This window comes from Nannospalax galili, unplaced genomic scaffold (assembly GCF_000622305.1).
Source record: "Nannospalax galili isolate Female #2095 unplaced genomic scaffold, S.galili_v1.0 scaffold777, whole genome shotgun sequence".
In the NCBI taxonomy this organism is placed as follows: Eukaryota; Metazoa; Chordata; class Mammalia; order Rodentia; family Spalacidae; genus Nannospalax; species Nannospalax galili.
Genome location: NW_008341810.1, coordinates 4,498,964 through 4,512,634, shown reverse-complemented (window position 1 = coordinate 4,512,634; position 13,671 = coordinate 4,498,964). Strand labels below are relative to the sequence as shown.

General features: G+C 48.1%; 1 protein-coding gene across 1 annotated transcript in view; it reads right to left on the bottom strand.

Annotated features, from left to right (window-relative positions):
* Smim20 (small integral membrane protein 20) overlaps window positions 1-5,479 on the bottom strand; it is a 12,963-nt gene extending 7,484 nt beyond the window's left edge. The window contains exon 1 of the mRNA XM_008837339.3: window positions 5,241-5,479. Coding sequence (XP_008835561.1) covers window positions 5,241-5,355 — 115 coding nt within the window. The 5' untranslated portion in view covers window positions 5,356-5,479. The remainder of the gene's footprint in view (window positions 1-5,240) is intronic.
* Window positions 5,480-13,671: the final 8,192 nt, after the last annotated feature.

Below are 13,671 nucleotides of genomic sequence, written 5' to 3'. Positions count from 1 at the left end.
GCACCGGGGGAGGAGCAGAGCATGGGGTGGGGGGTGGGCAGGGAACAGGGGGACATGGCACTGGGGAGGGGCAGGGCACAAGGGGGACAGGGCAGCGGGGGGAGTCAGGGCAGTGGTGGTGGGGGGCAGGGCAGTGGTGGTGAGGGGCAGGGCAGCAGGGAGGGGCAGGGCAGCAGTAGAAGCCAGGGTAGCAGGCATGGGGCAGTGGTAAGGACAGCAGCAGCACTGGCAAGAGTGGAAACGGTTCCATCTCAGTGACGGCACCAGCAGCAACAGAGGGCAACTTCCGGAGAGTTGCCAGGACTTTAGGACCAAGGTCCTAAAGACCAGGAGCTGCAGTTCTGGGGACAGGGCATCCTGGCTTCCTAGGCTTGTAGAAGAACACTAAAGCTTGTCACTGTGGGGCTAAGGACCCCAGCATCAAAGGCCCGCATGAGATCTGTAACAGTAGAGGGCGCCACCTAGTCTGCTCAGGGCTGTCTGCTAGCCCTGTGCCCTGCTGCTAGGAGCTGAAAGACACAAAAGCTGCCAGTGACCAGCACTGGAAGAGTTCTGGCTTGTTGCCCACGATTCCTTTTTAAAAATGTTTTGCTTTTACATTTACTTGTGTGTGTGAACAGCAATGGCCTGTGTGTGGAGGTCAGGGGACAACTTGTGTGAATCTGTTCTCTCCTTCCACTATGTGGGGCCTAGGGATCAAACTCAGGTCATCAGGCGTGGCAGCAAGTCCCTTTACCCGTAGAGCCATCTTGCCAGCCCCTACCCATGATTCCTATCTGGACAGGGCAAAAGGACCTCCCAGACCAGCAGGTCACTCACGGAGGGCTTGTCTTCTTGCATCAGACAGTAGGAGTCATCACCTACAGAGCCTACAGCCTGCCAACTTCAAAGCTATGAGTTCCTACATCCACACCTGCCCTTCCTCCGGAGCTGCCGTGACTCTGTTCCTACATCCATACCTGCCCTTCCTCTGGAGCTGCCCTAACTCTGTTTGCACTGGAGTCCACGGCACTTCCCTCTAGGGACTGTCCTCTCTCCAGCACCTTAGTCTGTCTGGGCTCTCCTGGTGCCCCATCTCCCAGTTAAAACTGAAAGGAAAACTCCCACTCTCTGAAGTGCCTCCACCTGCTGCAAGGGTTACATCAACATTTTCCTATCATCAAACACCTTCAAATGGTCCGTTGGTCCATTTAACAGATTGCTCACTTATGGACTGTTCACTTACTCTTTAATCTGCTGCAATCTTCCTTTGCCCACTTTCAAATCACTTGAAAGCATTAACAAAATAACCAGTATTTTAAAAATCATCTCCTTGCTAAATCTAATGGATACTGTCACTTATCTTTACTTCCATGCAGGAAGTAAACCTTACAGGCCATGCCCCTTGATGAAGAGTGGCAGCTTGGGACTATGGGCTCTCTGGGCTCCAGCCTGTCTCTCTTACCACGCCTCCAGAGGCCCTCCACATGGCTGCTCCTCAGTCCTTCAGACACTGGCATTCAGGACACGGTCTCGTCCCATCTTGGAGCACTGTAGAAGCCTGACCTACTGCAGTGACTGATCCCATGCTCACTGTAGGCCCCTCACCTCACTCCAGACTGGGCATGGCTCTGTATCTAGGCAACCTCCAGGACTACACCTGCATACCAAACCCTCCTGCTGTCCAAAATGGTAACCATTCACTGGCACCACCCAAACCAATGCCTTCCAATTGGTTACCACCTCTATCTTCCCATTGCTGGAGCCAGGCAGCTGGGAGCCACTCTCCTTCCTCTGTCTCTCCTCACTCTTGGGGCTCATCAGTCACAAGTCCCTGCAATTTACTATTCCCCTCAGCCCCTAAAAGCTCTCTAGTACAGGACAGTTACCTCTTCCTGAGGCCCAAGGAAATACTGTCTTCCTGTACCTGGTCTTTCTGCCTCTAGACTTGACCTCCCGGCCCCTCCTTCCCATAGTAAGAGTGAAGTAGTCAATGGTGAATACGACTATCTTGCTCTCCTTGTTAAGATACTTCAAACGCTCTCCACTGGTTGGACTATGAGGCTGAAGTGGGTAACTTCAGTGTTTTAATCATGCAAGTCAGATGAGCCAATCTAAACGACAGGCCGAAAGCCAAAGACCCGGAGAGCAGTACATTCTTAAAAACAGTTTCCCAGTCCTAAATCCTCACTAAAGAAATATTACTAGATGTATTTCAGGAAGAAGACAATGGGGTCAGCAAGATGGCTCAATAGGGAAAGCACTTGGTGAACAACCCTGACAACCTGAGTTCAATCCCCATAACCCATGTAAAAGTATTAGAGAACCAACTCCACAAAGTTGTCCTCTGACCTGCACACCCCACCCCCAGCATCCTCCCCCAACAATAATAAACTTAAAAGATTTTAAAGAAATAAAAGAAGACAAATGAATCCACAAAGGAAAGGCAGGAGGAACGGGCAAGAAAAAATATAGGTGAAGACAGAGATGGTGACTTCATAGAAATAGTGTGTCAGTGACTCAAGAAGCAGAAAACATAAGGCATGACTAAAGTAAGTGAGAGGCACGTGGCCAGGACAGGGCGAGGGAGCAGCAGGTAAAGAGATGTTCCGGCCATCTTGTGGATGGCCCACATCTAAAACTGCTTCAGGCCGGAGTGACAGATGACATTCAGTTTTGAACACAACATACCAACTGAGTGTGTGGAAGTGAACAGCTGACCTGCATAGCAGGCTCCCATGTTGATGCTGAATATACACTGTGCCTCCTGGACATACTCACTGCCAGGTCAGCTAGCCCTAAGCATGCATGCCCTAATCTCATCCTTCATCCCAGCCCTGATGTTTAAAATGTTCGTGTGCCTTTTCTAGTATGAGAATTTACTAGGAATTTCTATAACAACCAACTCACTTATCTGACCCCAAACCCTATAAATCAGTCCAGCAAACTCCACCATTCTGGTTGAGGAAAGGGCAAGGCTCAGAGAGGTGAAATACACTGCCTGAAGGCCCCTTATCTAGTAAGATACTGAGACAGTCAGCTGTCTCACCCCTCCCCTTGCTCCCTAGAGTGGGATGTCTGTGTGTCATGAGTTAGGGGCTAAGGGTACTGGTTCTTAGATCTGTGACTCATCAGTGGTAGAAGTTACATAAGCACTCTATACCTCAGTTTGCCCACATGTAAAAGACAGACGGTGACCAATAAGCAGCTGCCACAAAGAACTGTTATGAACACTAAATGGCTTCATATATCCAAAATGCTTGGCAGAGTGCCAAAAAAATATAATCTTTCAATAAAAATTAGCTGTTTAGTATTAACTACCTGTTGATAGAATCAGTTATGACTCTCAGTTAAAGTTGGCCAAATTAATCCAAATAAGCTAAAAGGTGAGCAGATGTAAACAGCCTTCAATCCAAAATCATAGCTATTGTAGTTATAGTTGCAAAATGTTCAAATGCCTCAAGCAACTCAGATAACCAAAGATTGGGGAACACCCGTAAAAGACATATAGGAATACACACAGCACAAATCCCCCTGGACCATGTGATCGGAACAGGGCTTTCTGACCAGGGCAGCCCTCACATTTGGGCTAAATGATGCTTCATCATGAGTGACTTCTGTGTACTGTAGAAAATGTATCCTGAGTTCTATCCAGTAGACACCAGCAGCACAGTCACCTCCCTTTTTCTCTTAGCTGTGACAAGCAAACCTGTCTTCTGATAGGACTGTCTCTAGATAAGAGACAAACCACCCTAATTAAGAACCACTGCTCTGGGCTGGAGAGATGGCTCAGCAGTTAAAAGAACAGGCTGCTCTTGCAGAGGACCCAGGTTTGGTTCCCAGCACCCACATGGTGACTAACAACCATCCACAACTCCAGTTCCAGGGGATCTGAGGCCCTCTTCTGGCCTCCTCAGGCATTGCACAACACAGGTGCACTTACATACATGTAGGTGAAACACTCAAACACATAAAAATAAATCAAAATAATAATGATTAAAAAGAACCACTGCTCCAGTCAAGTTACCTATAGGAACCCACAGAGGACCTTCTGTAAGCTGTAATACAATTCTGTAAGCTGTAATACAATAGCCTGGGGCAAGGATGGGGTGGGTAGGGGGGTGGGAGTGGAGATGGATTCCACAGGACCTTATACAAGTTACCTCTCCCCATGCATGCTGCGTGTAGGCTAGAAGGCAGGAAGCAGGAGGCCATCTCAGTCTGGGCTGATGGAAAGCAGCTACTGGGGAATCCGTGTGTGTACTTTAAAACACTCTGCTTCCAGAAGCCAAAGCACGAGATAGGCAGACCATTTACATGGAGCCTGCCTTCAAGCTGGCAGGCTTCAGCCTCAGCTAATATTCCCGGGGGGACAGGGCTGGCCCTCTTCCATCTTCAAGATGATTCAGGTTTCCTGGAGAACAAAATGAGCCTCTAACGCCTCATCTTTTCTCTCTGACAGATGGTTTCAGATGTATCAAAGTGCTAATCCTTACTGAGGCATGGGTCTCCAGGAAGAAGAGTTTGGCTTTCAGAATGATAGGACTCGAATGATTAAGAAGGAAAATTACTCCCAGGATTTTCACCATTGTCATGTGAGCAACCAGCTTAAAATGAAGGAAACCAGCAAAATCTGAAAAATGATTTGAGGAAAAAATTCTAAAACCCAGGTTAACAGTTTAGTTTTGAAATATTTTCACTCCAAGACATCTTAGAGAGTGGAAATGAAGTGTAATAAAAACATTTCAGCTCAAGATGACCTGGGCTCTCAGGCTGGGTAGATGGAGCTGGCTCTAGAAAAGAGGCCTGGGGAGTCTGTCCCTCACCACTTACAAGCTGTGGTGCAACTGGAGCAACTTGTGTATCTTCTCTGAGCTTCCTGCCCCATCTGTAAAATGGGTAACATCTACCTCAAGGGAAGGCTACGCAAATTCAATGATATGCCTGACATCTATTAAGGGTTCAGTGCTTGTTAATTATGTGCGAACTAGTGTTTAGTGTTGACCTACTACGTGCGGACTGCTTTCATACACACCACCACCTCTGGGGCTCAAAGGACTTTTACAAAGTTCTGTCACTGATCATGGAGGCGGGAATGCTGAAGGTCAGGGAGGTGAAGCCAGGTGGCCGAGGTCAGAGAGCTACACGGGGCGAGCCTGGAACCCGGACCGGCCTCACTCCTGGGTCCAGCTCCTTCCAAGGCAGGGTGAAGGGTGCAGGGGAATGGGGCCAGCCACCGCGCGGGGTCAGAGGTCACTCACGGTATTCCTCCAGCCTCATTAGGGGCCGGAAGTAGATGGGGTAGAAGGCGGCGCCGACGAGGGAGACGAAGCCGCCGAATATGAGAGCGGTGCGCAGGTTCCGGACCGCGACCATGGTCCGGCCGGAGCTGCGGGAACCGCGAACGCCAGGTACGCTCGGAAGCCTCGGTCGTGGCCGCAAGGACTTGACCCCGCTCGGAAGAGGCGGAACGGCTTTCGCTTCCGGCCCCGAGTGTCGGGCGGGGCCTGGGGCGGAGCGGGATGGGTCCGGGGCGGGTTCTGAGTGGGGCGGGGTCTGGGGCGGGACGAGCGGGAACTGGGCGTGGTCTAGAGCCCTCTCTGCCTTGGGACCCAGGTGGCCAGCACTAGCGCAGCTTTGGCCGCGCTCCCCCCCGGGGGGGTGGCCCTTTCTATCCCCTTCCTTTCCCTGAGCCTGGGTCGTCCCTCCTCATCATCCACCATTCTCTCAAGCCTTATTTACCCTCCGTTACCAACCACGCGCTGGGCCTCCCTGAAGGCAGTTTGTGGAGATGAGTGACAAAGGGACAGATCCCCTGGGCCAAGATGACTTGCAAGCAAGACTAGCCTGGGAGGAACGCTTGAACATCCAAGCTGAGTGTATCTTTTCTAACTCGGATTTCCATCCCCTCCTCTCTCCTTGTGTCTCAATGCTAGGATGTGAGAGTTGCCAAAGAGGCTGGAAAGTAGGGATCCTGGAAGGGCCCAGGGCCAGGTCCCACCGATGGGACCCTAGGACTCATTGCCTGGGGCAGGATCTTTGAAGACAGACACTTGCTCCCTCTTCCCAAGATCCCCTTTCTCTATCTCTGCACCTGTCCCCTTGTCAGACTATCATCCTAGGGTACTGGGCAGCTGACAGCAACATTCCTTGGGCCTTCACTCAACCTTTTATAAATGGAAATGACACCAGCAGCTGGGGCTGGGGCACAAGAGGATATTTATCTTGACCTCCACAGAATTATTTAGTCCAGAGAAGATCTACAATCTCTACAAAATGGTGTGGTGAACACAGGTTTCCTCTTTGTAGTTTTGTAGCTGAATCAAGATTCTGTCTTCCTCTGGCTCTAGCAGCATATAAATCAGTAGTTCAATGTGTCAGCAGATTTATGGACTATCTTGTTATGCCCCCAGATATCAGCCAAAGTGCTAAGGGGGACACAAGATGAATAAGACATGACCCCTGCTCCAGGATCCTGCCACAGAACAAATACATGAAAAGATAAGTAATCCCCTAAGCAGCGGGTTACCAATGAGTGATATGGTCATGTGAGCCACAGAAGTCCAAAAAGAAAGACAGATGACTGTGTGTCGAGGTGGCTGCCCCTCAGACTCCCAGGAACTTGTTGGAAAAAGAAACAAGACTTCATAGCAAACAGGGAACTATGATAAATACATACACGATGGACGGTAGCTAGGTGTAATGTCTATTTATGATTTTAGCCGAGGGTCCACCTCTGTTTTTTCTGCTCATACCCTAGATGTCTTTGGGGAAAACACTCCTCATCCACTCTGAATAGATAAGTGGGGTTTCCTGCCCTCACCTTACCTCTTATGAACTCTGACAGTTAAACACATCACTAAGCTGACCAAGGTTCATCAATCATGGGTTGGAATGTATCCATCTGACCATGTGACTCAAGTTGGACCAATCATACCAGGCTCAGGTCTATTGGAAAACTGGACTTGAACTTGAAGGAATGAGACACTGGAGCTATGGGGAGGTGGGGGGGGGGGTTAAGAATGACATCAGTACTGCAGGAGAGGTGAAGGATTGAGATGTTGCATTTGAGCCAGTTGTCCCTGAAACACCTGTCCTTGAACTGCTGGTATGAGCCAATAAAGTCCCTCATTTACTGAAGCCAGTGTGCGTGCATGCGTGCGTGTGTGTTTGGGTGGGTCTAGGTGCATATGGAAGTAAGAGAACAGCCTCAGGTATTATCCTCAGGGACACCATCTACCTCCTTTGAGTCAGGGTCTCTCATTGGCCAGGCTCACCAATTGACCTATGCTGGCTAGTCAGTGAACCCCAAGCATCCTTATGTCTCCATCTCATTTGGCTTCATTATGTATATCCTAGAGACCAAACTTGGGTCCTCATCTTGTGAGGCAAGCACTGGATTGACTGAGCTACCTCCCCAGCTCCTTGGAGTATATCCTTTACAGTAGGAGTCCCAGATGTAATGTTCATGCCTGTGAGTCTCCTTGCTTCACATTTTCTGAGCTGCAAAGTGCAGACCACCAGAGATCTGCATGGTGTCACGCATTGGCTGAGGGTTTATCTCTTGTGATTCCTCATTGAGCTGGAAGACAGCATGGCAAGATAGCCAGCCAAAGCCTACCCACAGGCCTCCACAAGCCAGCATGGAAGATGTTGGAAGAAGGGGCCATCCTGGTGAGGTACCAGGAGCCTTGTCCAAGTCAAGAACAGTGTGTCAGATGAGCCAAAGAGATGTAGCAAACAACTCCTGTCTTCTCTGTCTCCCTCTTGCTATGCTAAAGGTATTAGGTGTCCAGCAGACATGATTTCCCCACCTGTATGGTTAGTTTTAAATGTTAACTTGCCACAACCCAGAATCACCTGAAAAGAGCCTGAATGAGGAAGTGCCTAGATCAGATTGGCCTGTGAGCACGGTGTTGTCCCAATTGTTCATTGAGTAGGACGACAAAGCCCATTGTGGGCAGCACATTCCCTAGGTAGGGGTTCCTGAACTACATAGAACAGGAGAAGGCTAGGAGCAGCAGTGAGCAGGAAGCATGGTGAATTCACTGCTCTCTGCTCCTGACTGTGGATGTTACATGACTCTGCCCAAGTTCCTGCCTTGACTTCCCTGAAATGATGAACCGTCACCAGAAATTATAAGCTGAAATAAACCCTTTCTTCCCTACATTGCTTTATGTCAGGGTATTTGTCACAGTAACAGAAATGAAACTAGAACATACCCTATGGCGTGTTTGTAGATTATTAGCCTTATCATCCAGACAGTAGTTATCACCAAGGTCTACCAAATGCAAGCTCACCTCCTTGATCCCAAGATTCTCCCACCTCTGAGAAAACCTCACCCCCCAACCCAGGTTTTCTTCTCCCCACAGGTATTTTTTGTGTGTGTGCCTTCCTCCATGTAAAGCATCATGGTCCTTGACTGGGACTCAAAGTGGAATCATTGGTTTTCTTGAAGTCATCAATGATTTACCGAGCCAGTCCAGGACACTTTAGGTGCAGGTGGTGCAGCTGTGAATGAAATAGTAGAGACTATTGTCCTTGTGGTTGTTCTCAGCCTGATGAGGGACAAGATGTGGCAGTGCAGAGCTATTGCTTCCAGGCAGCTCAGCTTTCCTTCATAAGAGCTCCTGATGTCTTTTACAGAATGACCTCTCATTTAACACTCTTGGTCAGACCATAAATTCAGCAGCTTGTGCACCCCTGAGAAGGGCAGGGTTGACATCAAGCTTCATAGGACAATTGTCCTGTGCAGTCACTGTGGCAAGGTACTCATTTGGTACTCACTATGCCTGAGTGGGTGGTTACACTTCAGAGGTTGGAGTTGAGGCTCAGTGAGGATGACTGTGCTAGGTACTTTTCTTGTTGCTGTGACAAAATGCCCGACAAGAGCATCTTAAGGACGGGATGGTTTCTTTTGGTTCATGGTTTGAGGATGCAGTCCATCCTGGTGGGGAGGTGTGGTGGCAAGGTCAGCTTTAACTGTTGTGAAAAGAGAATGAGAAGGCTGGTCACATCACATCTACGCTCGGGAAGCAGAGAGAGATAAGTGCTGGTACTCAGCTCAATGTTTTTTTTGTTTTTTTTTTTTTTTTTAAATTCAGTCTGCCCCCCCACCCCGACTCCCCCACCCCCACAGATAGGATGATGCTGCCCACGTTAAACCTCTCTGGAAACTTCACAGACACGCCTAGAGGTGTGTTTCCTAGGTGATTCTAAGTTCATTCAAGTTGTCAGAGAAGATTAACCACCCCATTTGCCCAAGATCACATGACCAGTAAGTTGCAGAGCAAAGATTCAGCCCCCCCCAACCAAGCCCCCATTACCTGCTTCCTGAGACCAGCCCTTGCCTGCTGAGCTAAATCAACTGGCAAAATTCTGGCTTGTGCTCCCCGATGTGGCTATGTCCCAGCCTAGCCCAGTCATTTCTCTCTCTTCCAGAAATGAGTTACAAAGATGGATGGCATTGTTACTGTGGATTTCTTCCATGGTGGTGTACTGGTGAGCTTGCCTGTAATCCTGGAGTCCCCCTAGTAGTTCCCCCTGCAGGCTCATTCTGGAGGGATCTTTATAGTCTGCAGGTCAGCCCATGTGTTTCCAGTAAACTCTATTTGAACATCAGCTCACCAGAGTCATTTCAGTTCATGCCACCAGAAGCCCTAACAAACAGAAATCAACACATTGCCTCCAACACGCGGCATAATGAAGGGGACTCTGAAGCTGTGCTAATGTTTGGGAAAGCCAAAAGAAGTTGGGGTGGGAGGGAAGGTATCTGTGCAAAGAGAGTCTGAAACAGGATGCAAGCCAAATATTTCAGGAACCCTAGGGTGCATATTTTCATCTCAATCACTAAGAAAAAAATTGGCTTGCGCTCCTGGCCAGCACTTTTTCCTTGTTCCTTTGCATGTGGAGATTGAATGCTTGCGGGGAGCAGACCCAGTGGTGTCTCGCACGGGTGCAGACAGACATCAAAGTTAATCCGCTTTCTGATCTAAGCAAAATGGTGATGAGGGTTTCCTGGGACAGCAGCACCACTAATTGTGGCACTGCAGCCCAGTGGATTTATTTTTAGAATACTATGAATTCTCAGGAAGTGCTGTGACCGGCTGTGGGAGGGCAGCTAGACACTCTGGGGTCTGGAACAGAGTGGCCTCCTGCAGGCTCCACTGGGCCAGTGATGCTGAGGACAGAAGCCAAAGCAGGGGGAGGCTCCCATTTTGATGGGGTGCTAGGGCTCTGACTACCACACTACCTTTGATAATTTCTCTTAGATCTTTTGACTTTTTCTTCTTTTACCTGCCCTTTCCACAGAAGAGATCTCCCCAGATGTCTGCCTTGGCTTATCTCCTGTTGTGCTATACAACCACCCTGTTTTAACTCACATCTGTGCCTTCCAAGGCATGCAGGCTACATTTTCTACTGAATTTCAGGGTTGTGTGCCTGATAGAAAGTGCCAGGTTTAAGACTACATCTACCCCCTCATCACCATCACTAACCCTGACCAGTTTGTGACCTCATCTATACTCCTTGGCCTGGCCAGCCATGCTTCCTCACTGCTCTTATATATGCCATCTTCTCCCATCACTAAACCATTTCATTCCTTGGCTAGCTATAGCATTCTATCTGTTACTATAACAAAATACCCAAGGCTGGCAACTTTATAGAGAAAATTTCATTTAGCTCATAGTTATGGAGAGTGAAAGTCTAAGATTAGGAATACCCAGTAATTTAGTACCCAATGAGGGTCACAACAAGAAGAGAGCTTGTGAAAGGGTCACACGAGGATGCACAAGCCATAACATGGGGACAGGACTTTTTTTGTTCTTTGAGACTTACTGTCTCAAGAATTAATTCTTTCATAAATTTCTATTTGGATCATGTATGTCTATATAATTACTCAAAGTTTACTGCTTAAAAATTAAAAACAGTTTTGAATTCCTTTTGAAGGTGATGCTGCCTATGATCTAATCACCCATTTCTAGGCTCCACCCTTAAATGTTCCAGCACCTCCCAACATTGCTATGCTGAACTGAGGAACCAAGCTTCTAACACATGATCTTTGGGGTGCATATTCAAACCATGGCCAGCGAGAGTAGCAGCTGAGATGACTGCCTGCAAACAGATCTGTTCCATTGCTGCCCTGCTCAGAATTCTTTGGTGCTCAATATGAAAGGCACTAATGGCATCCATGTGCTTCTGTGGAGTAAAATAATACTTCTCTACAGCAAGGTCCCACACTCTGGGTCTGTGGCCACAGCTCATTGAGTCCTGGTGGCCAACTGACCTGGAACATAGTCAAAGGTCAAAACTCCTTCTCCACAGACCACAGGCTCATCCAATTGGATTCTCTGCCTCTGGTATTTCTCCTGGAAAGTCAGAATCCAGAGGCTCTTGAGGGAGAAGTCAGAAAGGTATAATGGGGAGAGGCAGTAGCAGCTTGCAGGGGCTGTGAGGGAGCCGAGGCTATGAGTCAGCAGAGGCTGAGAGAGAAAAGCTGTCATAGAGTTGATGGTGAGGGAGATGCCTGGGAATATCAGGAAGCAGAGAAGGACTGAGGAGAATTAGACTGAAGATCCCCAAATCCCTCCTGCTGAGGAGTAACAAGATACTTTAAGCCCTGGACTACTGCCGGGGATTGGAGTATTTGTTCGTTCATTATTTTCTATTATTTGTATTGAGCACCCACAGTATGCCAGGAGCTCTCCCCAGCACAGACGGATACTGTGCAGTCATGGAGCTTGCCTTCTGGCTGAGAGGCAACTGAATAGATATATTTATTCTTATTTATGGGTATATATGTGAAGCTGTATGAATATATGTACATCATTTGCCCTTAGAGATCAGAAGAGAGCATCAAATACCCTGGAATTGGAGTTACAGGCAGTAAGTCACATGATTTGAGTACCTGAACCCAGGTTCTCTGGAAAAGCAGCAAGTGCCCAGTTCCTACTTTTAAAAAATATGTAGTATGTGTGTGTGTGTGTCTGCGCACGCGCGTATACGTGTATATGCATGTATGATTTATGTGTATGTGTGTAGGCACACCTGTGCCATGGCAGTCATGTGGCAATCAGAAGACAACTTGTAGGAGTAAGTTCTTTCTTTCCATCATGTGGGACCTGGGGATCAAACTCGTGTTGTTAGGTTTTGCAGCAAGCACCTTTACTCACTGAGTCATCTTGGCATCCCCTGAAAATAGATATTTTTAAAATAGGCCTAGAAAGAAAGTTGAGCAGGTAAGAAGAGTGGGGCATGCGTTAGGAGTTGACAGAGTTCCAAACAAGGAGGAAGGAGCCACATGGATGCCTGAGGGAAAAAATCCAAGTGGAGAGATCACAAATACAGAACTGAGCTGAGCCTTACATGCTTGCTCTCTGAGGACCACAGGATGAAGAAGCAGATGAGACACTCAAGGCAGCCTGCGGCCAGGTCCACATACCACATGGTAGGCCTCAGAGCACTTGAAGGACTTAGGGTTGTACTGGACTCGGGATGGGCGCCACTGGGCAACCTGAACGGCCCTTCAACTCCATCCTCCAGGGAGCTCCAACCTCTCCATGGTTTCTTATCTTCTAGAATCTCCCCCATTCATAAAATCCTACTGCTGTTTCCACGAACCCCTTCACTTAGAAAGGCAAGAATGAGTTTTGCTTCCTGGCAAGAAACTCTTATCCCAAAGCCCTCCCCTCTAGCAGCCTCATCTGTCTGCTTGGGCCTGTGTCCATGTATTGGTCTCTGTCTCTCTCACACCACCCCCAACTTCAGAATGACTTTCTCCTACGAGCCTGCTTCTGTAAGGTACCCTGGGACCCCTTGGAAACCTGATTTGCAACATGTGTGGCTTTATATTTATTCCAACCTGACTGCTTAAAAATTAAAACCATAGGGGGCTAGAGAGATGGCTCAGCAGTTAAGAACACTGACTTTTCTTGCAGAGGACCCGGGTTCAATTCCCAGCACCCACATGGCAACTAACAACTGTTTGTAACTGTGGTTCCAGGGGATCCAACAGCCTCTTCTGTCTTCCGCGGGCATTGCACAACATGGGTGCACTTACCTACATGCAGGCATAACACTCATACACATCGTCCTAGTTTGTTCTTCATTGCTGTGACAAAACACTCTGACCACTACCAACTTGGGGAAGGAAGGGTTTATTTGTCTTACATCTCCCAGGGGATTAGAGTCCATAATAGCAGGGGAGGCATGGTGACAGAAGTGACTGGAGCAGAAAGCCAAGCAATCACTTCTTCACACAGGCATAGGAAGCAGAGCATGAGTGGAAATCTGACAAGGTTTAAGAACTCTCAAAGCCCATCCCCAGTGATGTGCTTCCTTCAGCATGTCCACACCTTCTAAAGCCTCCCAAAACAGCGCCACCAACTGGGGATAAAATGACCATATGTGGAACCTATGTTGGACATTCTCATTGAAATTACCCAATTGAGGCTCCCTCAACTCAGGTGTGTCAACTTGACACTAAAGCTATCCAGCACAATTGACCCCTTGTCAAGTTAACACACAAACGCATTACTATTAAACCATAAACTTTCCAATTTTTGTCCCTAAGATATGATGTTAATATCACAACATAAAACAGCACAACCTTAAAAACCCCACAGTATTAAAAAATCCAAACACTTAAAAGTCCATAGTCTCTTAATAGTCTCTTAACTGTGGGTGGGCTTCTAT